The sequence below is a fragment of the Orcinus orca genome, chromosome 5 (assembly GCF_937001465.1).
Source record: "Orcinus orca chromosome 5, mOrcOrc1.1, whole genome shotgun sequence".
NCBI lineage: Eukaryota > Metazoa > Chordata > Mammalia > Artiodactyla > Delphinidae > Orcinus > Orcinus orca.
The window spans coordinates 15,317,944-15,329,769 of NC_064563.1; the positions used below are offsets into that span (position 1 = coordinate 15,317,944).

An 11,826-nucleotide genomic window follows, 5' to 3' on the forward strand; every position below is an offset into this window, starting at 1 on the left:
CCATTCTGTGTCCAGGTCCCGGCCTGGTTCCACTCCCTCACTCCCTGCAGCTCTGGACTGTCCCAGGCCCTGACATACACTCAGGGCTGACTGCTCTGTGGACGCAGTTTGCAGTGCCTAGAGCCTGAGGACCACTACAGCTCAAATGCGCCACCTCCCCTGGACCACCTCTGCTCGTGTGCATGCTCCATTGTCCCATAGCCTCTGACAAAATGCAAGTTCAAAGATAAAAGATTATTAAGAATTTCAGACTTCCCTGGCAGTCCAGTGGTTAAGACTCCGTGCTTCCACTGCAGGGGGTGTGGGTTTGATCCCTGGTCAGGGAGCTAAGGTCCCACATGCCACGCGACGTGGCCAAAAGAAAAAAAGTTATTAAGAATTTCAGGACACTCAGAGCAGAGCATTAAAACAAGCATGGGGTCCTTCTCAGCATGGAGTCCTAAATGACTGTATAGGTTGCACGCATGAGAGGAACTCTCAGGGCTCTGTAAATATACATGACAGAGATTTCACTTACCAGGTCTCTCCAATTCATCTTTCCATATCATGGAAGCTCAGCTCTGATATTTTCATCAAGGAGCCATTATTTAGTGTTTGGGTGGATGAGAATAAACTCACAAGACTAAGAATGCATAGTCAAAAGTGGGAAGAGTCTGATGCCACAGAAGCCAAGAGAAATGATTTCAAGAAGGATAAAGTAAACAGTGGTGTCAAGTGACACCAAGAGGTCATCAGTAAGATCAGGACTGAAAATTTGCATGACTTTAGCAACACAGAAGTCACATGATCTTAGATCTTAGTGATCATAAAAATAAGTTGTTTCAGTGGTGAAATGCAGGCTGAAGCGAAATCGGAAGTACATGGAGGAATGAGTAGAGGCTGAAAAATGGACTCCAGCAACCCCCTTTCTGCTGAGGCCTGAGGGTCCGTAGGTATGGTCCCTCGACTTGACATGATCCCAGGTGGCTGCTTCTCCACCATCATAGTGTTGCCTTCTGCTTTGAGCCACCCTTCCCTTTCTGTGACATGCAAGAAGGGGTCCCAGGGAAGGAGATCAGGTAGGCTGTAATACTTTGTTGCCTCTTATTCATTAGTCTTGATACATTTCACATTTTGGACATCTCAGATTGGATAAACCTTGCTCATTACATTCTACTGCAGTTTGCAGACCCTTTGATTAGACTTTGAACACAAATTTCTCCACCTAGCAACTCAGTCAACAAAAGTTGATAATAGGGGAAAGTCACACCCAACCCATCAAAACTGTATTAGTCAAGTCAGATCCATCACAAATGCCCACCATACTTTGGCCTCATCAATAGTGCCCCTTCTTGATGAGTAATCAAATACCACCCTTGTCTGGATTAGTACAGTAGCCTACAACAAGTCTCCCTGCTTATATCTTTGCTCCCAATCACAGCAGCCAGAATGATACTTTAAAAATGTTAGTTCTCGCTTTAAAACAGATGATGTTAGTTCTCTCTTTAAAACTTTCCTTTGGCTGCTTGTTTCACTCAGAGAAGAATCCGACATTCTAACAATGGCTAATAAAGTCCTCCTTACTCACCTCTCTGACCTCTTCTCTTATAGCTCACCCCTTCCTCACCCTGCTGGAGCCATGCTAACTCCTTGCTGTTCTTCAGTCCTGCTAGGAAAACCCAGATCAACCTAATTATTAACCTTTGTCAGCCCTGCTTTTTCTTTTTTCAAAGCACTTATCACCTTTCTGAATGTAACTCTGGGAGGGCAGGGATATTTTTTTATTGATGTATCCCAAGTGCCTAGGGTGGCATCTAGTACATAGTAGGTGCTCAGTAAACGCTTCTTTTAAAAACAAAAATTTCAACTTTGTTACTGTTTTGCCTGGCATTTCTCCCAATCCTGTTCTGCCTCCCTCCCCCATTTTCACCGGGAGGGTCTGGGGGTTCTTCTCTGAAACTTTGTTTCAAGAACCAATTTGAACTTTTAAAAATTGAGATATAATTCAAGTACCATAAAATTAATTCTTTCAAAATGTGCAATTCACTGGTTGTAGTATATTCATAAGGTTGTGCAACCATCACCACTGTCTCATTTCAGAATATTTTCATCATTCCCCAAAGAAACTTCATAGCTCTTAGCAATCACTCTCCATTCTCATCTCCCTCATCCCCAAGCAACCACTGACCCACTTTCTGTCTCTATAGATTTGCCTGTTCTGGACATTTTGTAAAATGGAATCATATAATACAATATGGCTTCTTTCATTTAAGATAATATTTTCAAGGTTCAGCCATGTTTAGCATGTTCCAAAACTTCATTCCTTTTTATGGCTGAACACATCACATTGTATGGCTATACATTTAGTTTATTCATTCATCAATTTATGGACATTTGGGTTGTTTCTACTTTTTGACTATTATAAATAATGCTGCTATAAACGTTTGTGTACAGTATGTTTGAACACCTGTTTTTAGTTCTCTTGGGTATACATGTAAGAATAAAATTGCCGGGTCATAAGGTAATTCCATATTTAACATTTTGAAGAACTGCAAAACTTTTTCAAGGTGGCTGTACCATTTTACATTCCCATCAGCACTAGAGGGTTCTAGTCTCTCCACATATTTGTCAATACTTGTCATCGTCTGTCTTTTTTATTATAATTATCTTCGTGGAGGTGAAGTAGTAGCTCATGGTGGTCTTGATTTGCATTTCCCTAATGACTAATGATTTAAATATATTTTCATGTGATTATTGGCTACTTGTATATCTTCTCTGGATAAATGTCAATTTAAATTCTTTGCTCATATTAAAAATGATTACTTGGGTTTTTTATTGTTGAATTATAAGAGTTTTAAAATATATATATTCTGGATACTAAACCATTATCAGATGTATGATTTGCAAATATTTGTTTCCATTCCATAGATTGCCTCTTTACTTTTTTGGTGGTGTTCTTTGATGTACAACACTTTTAAATGTTGATGAAAGCCAATTTACCTACTTATTCTTTGATTGCTTCTGCTTGGGTGTTATAGCTAGGAAATCATTGCCTGATTCACTCCTATGTTTTCTTCTGATTTTATAGTTTTAGCTCTTACATTTAGGTCTTGGTACATTTTGAGTTAAGTTTTCAATATGTTATGAGGTAGGGGATCCACCTTCATTCTTTTGCATGTGAAAAACTAGTTGTCCCAGAACCATTTGTTGCAAAGACTATTCTTTCCCTAATATTTTGTCTTGGTAGCTCTTGATAGTCAACTGAAAATCAATTGACTGTAAGTGTTTGGGTTTATTTCTGGACTCTCAATTCTATTCCATTGATCTATATGTCTGTCCTTATGCCTGTCCCATATATTCTTGATTACTGTAGCTTTGTAGTAAGTTTTGAGATCAATAAGCATTAAGTTCTCCAACTTTTCTTTCCTCTTCAAGATTGTTTTGATTATTCAGGCTCCCTTGTAATTCCATATGAATTTTTTTAATAGAAATTTATTTATTTATTTTTGGCTGCGTTGGGTCTTCTTTGCTGCACGCGGGCTTTCTCTAGTTGCGGCGAGCGGGGGCTACTCTTCATTGCGGTGCACAGGCTTTTCATTGCATTGGCTTCTCTTGCTGCGGAGCACGGGCTCTAGGGGCACAGGCTTCAGTAGCTGTGGCTCACGGGCTCTAGAGCGCAGGCTCAGTAGTTGTGGAGCGCATTCTTAGTTGCTCTGCAGCATGTGGGATCTTCCCGGACCAGGGCTCAAACCGTGTCCCCTGCATTGGCAGGCGTATTCTTAACCACTGCACCACCAGGGAAGTCCCCGATATGAATGTTAAGGTTAGGTTTTCCATTTCTGAAAAAAAAAAAAAAAAAGGCCATTGGTATTTTGATAGGAATATACTGAATCTGTAGATTGCTTGGGGTAGTATTGCCATCTTTAACAATATTAAGCATTTCAATCTGTGAAAATGGAATGTCTTTTGTTTATTTAGATTTTTAATTTCCCTCAGCAATGTTTGGTCAGTCTTCATTTACAAGTCCTGTATATCTTTGGTTAAATTTATTTCTAAGTATTTTATTTTTTTGATGTTATTGTAATTGTCATTTTTTTCTTAATTTTCAAACTGTTCATTGCTAGCATGTAGAAATACAACTGTGTGTTGATCTTGTATCTTGTAACCTTGCTGAATTTGATTATTAGATCTCAAAGATTGTGTGTGGAGGGGACTTCCCTGGACTTCCCTGGTGGCACAGTGGTTAAGAATCCACCTGCCAATGCAGGGGACATGGGTTCAAGCCCTAGTCCGGGAAGATCCCACATGCCGAGGAGCAACTAAGCCTGTGCGCCACAACTACTGAGCCTGCGCTCTAGAGCCCGCGAGCCACAGCTACTGAAGCCTGTGCCCCTAGAGCCCGTGCTCGCAGCAAGAGAAGCCACCGCAATGAGAGGCCCGCACACAGCAATGAAGAGTAGCCCCCGCTCGCCGCAACTAGAGAAAGCCCACATGCAGCAACGAAGACCCAACACGGCCAAAAATAAATAAATAAATTTATTTTTTTAAAAAGATTGTGTGTGTGGATTCTTTAGGATTTTCTCTATTATAAGATCATGTCATCTGCAAACAGTGATAGTTTAGTTTCTTCTTTTCCAATTTGGATGCCTTTTACTTCATTTTCCTGACTAATTCTCCTGGCTCCACCCTCCAGTACAATATTGACTCAAAGTATGAGAGCAACCATCCTTGTCTTATTCATCATGTTGTGGAGGAAGCACCTAGTCTTTCTCCATTAGGTGTGTTGCCAGCGGTGGGTTTTTTGTATATTCCCTTTGTGAGGTTGAGGAAGTTCCCACTTATTCCTAACTTATTGTTTTTATCTTGAAATGGTGTTGGATTTTGTCAAATGTTTTTTCTGCATCTACTGAGATGATCATGTGGTTTTTGTTTCTTATTCTATTAATATGGTGTATAACATTAACTGGAATTGGAATGTTGTACGGACTATACATTCCTGGGATTAATCCCACTTGGTTGTGGTGTATAATGCTTTTATATGATGTTGATGGATGTGGTTGGTTAGTTTACTGTTGAGAATTTTTGCACCTATCTTCATTAGCGAGATTGGTCTGCAGCTTTCTTATGATATCTTTGGCTTTGGTTTTAGGGTAACAGTGACATCACAGGATGAGTTGGGAAGTCTTCCCTCTTCTTCTACGTTTGGAAGAGTTTTTAAGTGTTAGTGTTAACTCTACATGTTTGGTAGGATTCACCAGTGAAGCCATCTGTTCCAGGGCTTTTCCTTGTGGGACAATTTTTTGATTATGACTTCAATCTCTATTTTTTATAAGTCTATTCAAATATTCTATTCCTTTTTGAGTCAGTTTTGGTAGTTTATATCTTTATAGGAATTTGTCCATTTAATCTACCATGTGTAGATCTTTCTACTATAATTCGACACTGATAGATAAAAATGTTTGAAAAGTGAATAAATTCTGATTTATCTTGAATAAAGAGCCAAGTATTTGAATTTTTTAGCTTAAATACCCTAGAACAATCTAATGTCACCTTGATAATTAAGGATTTGAGAGCTAAATCTTCAAGAAAATGCAAATTAGACAATGTACTTACGTACCTAAATGGTATGCCCTAAGAGGAAGATTAGAAAATGGTAAAATATCGGGTTTATGAGTTCAAAGCAAAACTAGTCCAATAATGAATAAAACATTTTTTTCCTAAATAAATACTATAAAACTTTTTTTTTTTAACTGAAGGAATACCAAGGAAATGAGATTCTAGATTGAAACTTTCTCTGAGATCGGGGCAATTCATTTTCATTGAAGTAATTTTTTTTTTCCTGTCTCTTTCTATAGAAAAGAAAAATAAATGAGTTATAAAGTAATCTCTCCTCAGAATCCAAATTTGTAGCAGTAATGTTAATAGTTCATATCAAAAAAAGTTTAAGACAACTGACATGGAAATAAATATTTTTAATGTAGAAATATTTTCATACATTCTATCTTTATCCACTTCAGGCAGATTATTTTACCTGAGTATATGTATCTTTGTTCTTTGGAGTGTACCTTACTGTTTTTTTTAAGTACCTTTTTTCTTTTTTTTTGCCTTTAAGAAAGGGTGTTCATTTGAGCCTATTTAGTTAAAAATTTCAGCATTTAAGTGAAATTGCCCTCGATTGACTTTTGTTCAATATGTAATTATTTAATATTGGAAAAACCTCCTGACTTTATCAGGGATTTTTTTACATAATCTCTTTTCTTATCTGGTATAGACAGGCATTTTTTCAGCATTAAATTGGAGAGAGGGAGAGAGAGATGATACCTTGGCTTAAATGACATTAAACAAGCAACAAATTTACCAGATTTTTGGCTGCACACTCTAATCTATAGGTATATGACTTGAGGTAGAAATTCATATGTTATTCTTGCCTGTGTGGGTTGTAGCATTCTGCATTCATATAATAGCAAGTTCAGTGTGGTCGAAGCATCATTGCAAATGGGAAAGAAAAGAGGTGGGGCTTTTTAGGTATCTTGACAAGGAGTTCTGATTTTTATTCTCTAGGAGATGGAGAACCATTGGTGGTTTGTTTTTTTTGGGTTTTTTTGTTGTTTTTTTTTTGCTGTACGCGGGCCTCTCACTGTTGTGGCCTCTCCTGTTGCGGAGCACAGGCTCCGGACGCGCAGGCTCAGCGGCCATGGCTCACAGGCCCAGCCGCTCTGCGGCATGTGGGATCTTCCCGGACCGGGGCACAAACCCGTGTCCCCTGCATCGGCAGGCGGACTCTCAACCACTGCGCCACCAGGGAAGCCCCATTGGTGGGTTTTGACCAGTGATGAGACATGTGGTCATCTGCAGGAAACATTACTCTTGGAACTGTGTGGAGGTAGATCTGATCAGGTAAATCTTGTTTTCAGAGGAGGACACTCAGTCTTGTGTTAGATTTTTTCAAAGTCTGTTACAAGGTCATTTTGCAAAAGCTTTCCATCCAGACCCAAAAGTTATTCCAATGAGAATCTAGAGCATAATCTAGGTCATGTTACATAAGCCAGGTTGGACTTTGAAAAATGGAATGTCCTATTTTTATACATTGCTAATAAAAACAACAAGCTATGATTGCTCTCTGAAAAGTCTAGGCAATACCACAGCGTTTTATTGTTTTAGTTTCTAGGACATTTATACTACAATTTTCTGTTTTTAGAATGGTTCATAGGAAGGGGCACTATTTTATCTTTTGTATTCTGTAATATAATAAAGAACTGTCTCTATTTGATATAACTTTTTCATTTCATCTTTATGACACTTCTTCCTTGGGTAGCTCTTACTATCTTTATTTTAAAATCAAAGAAGCTGATGCTCAGTTAAGCAACTGGCCTTTATTACAGAAATAGCAGAATTGGAATTTGAAGCCAGGTCTCTCCAACTCCAAAGTCCTTTCTTTCCAATATACCACCCTTCCTCTTTAATAGGACTTCTCTAAACGCAATGCCATCTTTCCTCTGTACACCCCCTTCCCAACATTTCCTTCATGTTGTCTGAGGCACTGGGTGAGTTAAAAAAAATCTGCCTATCACTGGGTTAGGATAATTCAACTTAATTGTTTAGGTCATGTAGCCCCTTGTTTCCTCCACAGTAACAGGATAAAGAAAGCGACAGAGGAGTTCTGCTTTCCACTGTCTTACATCACCCAGACAATTGGCAGCCAGGAGTCAGGCAGCTGTCACACTCTTCAGATGTCTATTTAAAGTTCAAAGAGATGCTGGATAACAATAACAAAGAGGTAAGCGTGGCCCTGACCAGCCCACCCCACAACAGGAAGAATGGCTGAAAAAGGTAAGATTTAAGACATCCAACTCTCTTGGCAAAAAAGGCTCCAGGCTCCCTGGTTTATTTTCTGTTTCACAATATTTTCTGTTTCTTAGCTATTCTGAAGAGTGTGGTATCTCTGCTAAAGGATCATTAACCGTATATGTTAGTGTTGCTGAAAAAATGCATTAGATACGCAATTTATGGACCATGTCTATACGTTACGTGAATAATTTCGAAAGGATCAGATAAACAAAAGAGCTTAATTTGTTCATGCTTGTTTTGAAAGATGAGTTAGAGACCAGTTATTCTCCAGTGTTGTACTGGATTTGAGGCGTTGTGGTGTGCTGGGCTAGCATTAAGGACATTTGAATTCTGTGCCAGATCTGCTACTAAATGGCCATGTGAGTTTGGGGGAAATCCCTCTACCTTTCTGAGTGTGTTTTCTGACTCTGAAACAAAAATAAATAAAATAGGCTTAGTATGCTTCACATCTGAATTTCTTTTTTTCTGTTTTTTAAATGTTTTTTATTTTTAAGAAAAATGATTAACTGTAATAAATGATAAAATGGGCTGAATATATATATATAGTGTCCAAGTAAGTTTTCAAATGCCTATGGGAATTGATGCTTTTAATCCTGACAACAATCTCATGAGATATGAAGTGTTATCATCATTCCCGTTTTATAGATAAGGAAACTGAGGCACAGCAAAGTTTAGTAACTTGCTTGAGGTCACATATAAGAGCGTGGTGGCACCAGGTTTTAAACCCGGAGAGAAGAATTTTGGAATTACTGTTCATATTTAAAAAGAGGTTTTGTGCTTATTTGTGTTACTAGTGTGACATATGCAGCGTATGTTGTGTTCCTAAATATTCCTATTTCAAACCAATGCTACAGATTATAATAAAACTTAAAACACTACTGTTAACAGAACACAAATGCAGGTATACTTTGAGTATTTAAATGCACAGTCAATTGTATTGTTTTACAAAGAATAATAAGTAATGAGATACACTTTTAGTGCTTTATTATATGTAAATTTCAGAACTGTATTAAAATATGCTTGTATAAAATACTTAAAAGTTAATTCCAATATTTTAATTGAGCATTTATAAGTTCTTTGAAATTGGGAAAAATACTAAATCAATATAGGAGTTCAAGAAATTACTACGTACTTCCACTGTAATGCTACCTTAATTCATAAAAAGTCTTTCATCCAAATGAGAGTAAAGAACATATCATAAAGTTTCCTTTATCCTTAAAGCAATACCACATGGCAGGTAACGAGAAAGAAAGGGTTTTTTTCATTTAGAGGTTAACGCTTTGTTCAAGGTCACAGTGAGATGGACAAGCAAGGAAAGCTGCTGAACTTGTGAGAGTTGAGAGACTCCAAAACTTTTGGAAAAATAGATTTAAACTATAAAAATCCATTTTAATTTCAGAATATTTGCTGTTATGAGTGTCTTCTAATTTTAGAAGTGTCTCATTTCCTGATGATTTTAATAGCACTTAAAAAATTTCACTTTTAGAGTGATGGAAATTGTAATAGGAATGCAATTGCTAAGAATATGCATTTTCTTTGTTAGCTAATGGCATAAAATCTGTGTTTTTCAATTAGGAACATATCTGAGGCTTTAACACAGGGACATTAATTCTATACTATGTGTTTCTGTGCTGTTTTGAATCATTTTGTGTGGTGTATTGGTTGTAACAAGATTGAGATGCAGTGAATATTAAAAAAAGATACTTTTATAAGTTGCTGTTTTACAGGTAAGGGTACAAATAGGAGACACAAGAGGAATTATTATACTTTTGTCTTTTACGCGTGTGTTGGATCAGTGTAGGTTGCCGTATTGAGCCAGTTAAAAAAATAGAATATCTTTTCTCAATGATTACATAAGGTATAATGCTTTCCTTTTCCTATGATCAAGGCAGCTATCAAGTCTAAGAATGATTTTCAACACCTTTCCCTATGTTATGACTAGTTTAGTAAGAATTACCTCAGAGTCACTTTCCAGTGTTTCTATGTAAACAGCTGGTCTCTGTGTTATTGAACAAATGCTTGAATCTGTTCTGTATATACTACACCCACACCCACACAGTAATTAGAGTTTACAAAGCCTTTGTAAACACGTGATGCCATTTGATCCTCACAACAACTCCGGGAGGTGTATATCACAAGTTTCATTCTCTGTATCTTACAAATAGGGAAGTTCAAGCTCAGGATTGTCCAAGGTCACATAACTGTAAAAGGAAGGCCTATGGTTTGAACACAGGTCTTCTATTCCAAATACCCAGCTGAGTCACAAGTCCCTTTGTAGAAAAGAAAATAATAATCTTGTATGGATGTGATTAGAGAGTGTATTTTTCCCTTGATATTATATCAGACTTCCTCTTATCCTTTTGATTCAGAAGATTTAATACCAACATGACCTACCTGATCTGCTTCCTCTTATTTTTTCCAGCAGCGGCTACATTTTCACACCTTCTGGTCCCTATTCTTCTCTTGATTGGCTGGATTGTGGGCTGCATCGTAATGGTTTATGTTGTCTTCTCTTAGAAAGGTAAAGTTTTCAATAATTAAATATGTTTCTTCACAAAGAATACACATTACTCCAGAAATAATCTTTTCTGTTTTACTAATGGAACATTTTATCGTGCAGGCAAGAAGACTTCAGGTTGACATCATTTAGAAGAATTTAAAAAAGCACGAAATGACAGATTATTAAATGTTTCTCATGTAAATAACTACAATGTTTGACATCAGTTTATAAAACTTGCATTTGTAAACTGGTACTTCAGTGGACATAAGAATCTCTTCAGAAACATGTTTAAAATTCTGGGTACAAATAATAACTATAAGAAAATATAGATGAATTTCTCTACAACCTGGGAGTAGGAAAAATATTCCTACTTAATATGTATAAGCAATAGGAAAAAGTTTGCTAAATTAAATTACATTAAATTTTTTGGCCACCCCTCAAAAAACAGAGAAACAGAAAAAATGAGCTAGAGATAAGAAGAGACAGTTCATAGAAAATGAAAATGTGAATGTAAACTTGACCCTTAACCTCTTACAATAAGAGAACTGTAAATAACACCGCATTGAAGAACCATTACTCACCTGTCAGATGGGAGAAAATGAAGATATACCAATATATGTCTTGGTAAGGTTGTGGGGAAATAAGCACTCTCATATACTGTCTTTAGAAATTCAAAATGGTACAACATTTTTAGGGGTGTTCAGCAATCAAAATACCAAAATTACATATGTATTTAACTTTTGACCCAGCTATCCCTCTTCTAAGAATATTGATATTTCCACAGGTACACTGCTAAAAATACAAAATGGTATATGCACAAGTCTATTCATTATGGCATAATCTGTTAGAACGAAACCCTGGAAAAAGCCAAATATCTATTAATAGAAGACTAACAAACTGTAGTTTATCTACATAATGTGGCACTTAAGCAGCTGCAGAAAGGAATGAATGAAGGGGGTTCTCTATATGCTGATGTGATGTTATCTCCAGGGCAAAGTATTTGGTGAAAAAAACAGGTACAGAACAATGTATGCTACCTTTTGTGTAAAAAATGAGGGGTTATACCAATATGCACACATACCTGCTTATACTAAAATACTGGAACAGAGGAGCCAAAAATGGCTAGATATCTCTGAGTGTCCCTTGTTTTCGAATCAAGTAAATATCTTATAAATTAAAAGAACAAAGAAAAAGAAAAACATAATCCCCAAATTTAAAGCAAATTGAAACAAATCTAATAGTACATCAAATTGGTGGAGGACCTGTTAAAACACAGGTTGCTGGGTCCCACTCTCAGAGTTTCTGATTCAGCGATCTGGTGTGGGGGGCCTGAGAATTTCATTTCTAACAAGTTTTCAGGTAATGTTGATGCTGCTTGTCCAGAATCCATAATTTGAGAACTACTGCTCTAGAAGTGCTATGGTCTGAATGTTTGTGTCCTCTCAAAATTCATACATTGAAATCCTAACCCCCCAACTTCGATGGTATTGGGTGTTAGG

The 11,826-nt window shown here is 37.1% G+C and overlaps 1 protein-coding gene across 2 annotated transcripts; it reads left to right on the top strand.

Annotated features, from left to right (window-relative positions):
• The first annotated feature begins 7,425 nt into the window (after window positions 1-7,425).
• Window positions 7,426-10,532, top strand: STRIT1 (small transmembrane regulator of ion transport 1). Of its 2 annotated transcripts, none has more exons than XM_049710224.1 (3): window positions 7,426-7,523; window positions 7,610-7,809; window positions 10,250-10,352. In XM_049710224.1, exons 2-3 carry the CDS (start codon window positions 7,797-7,799, stop codon window positions 10,342-10,344), a joined length of 108 nt encoding a protein of 35 aa, XP_049566181.1. In that variant the 5' UTR covers window positions 7,426-7,523; window positions 7,610-7,796; the 3' UTR covers window positions 10,345-10,352. The 2 variants fall into 2 exon arrangements, with proteins under 2 accessions (XP_049566181.1, XP_033268113.1); XM_033412222.2 differs by lacking the exon at window positions 7,426-7,523 and adding an exon at window positions 10,448-10,532 and having other exon boundaries at window positions 7,667-7,809; window positions 10,250-10,348.
• Window positions 10,533-11,826: the final 1,294 nt, after the last annotated feature.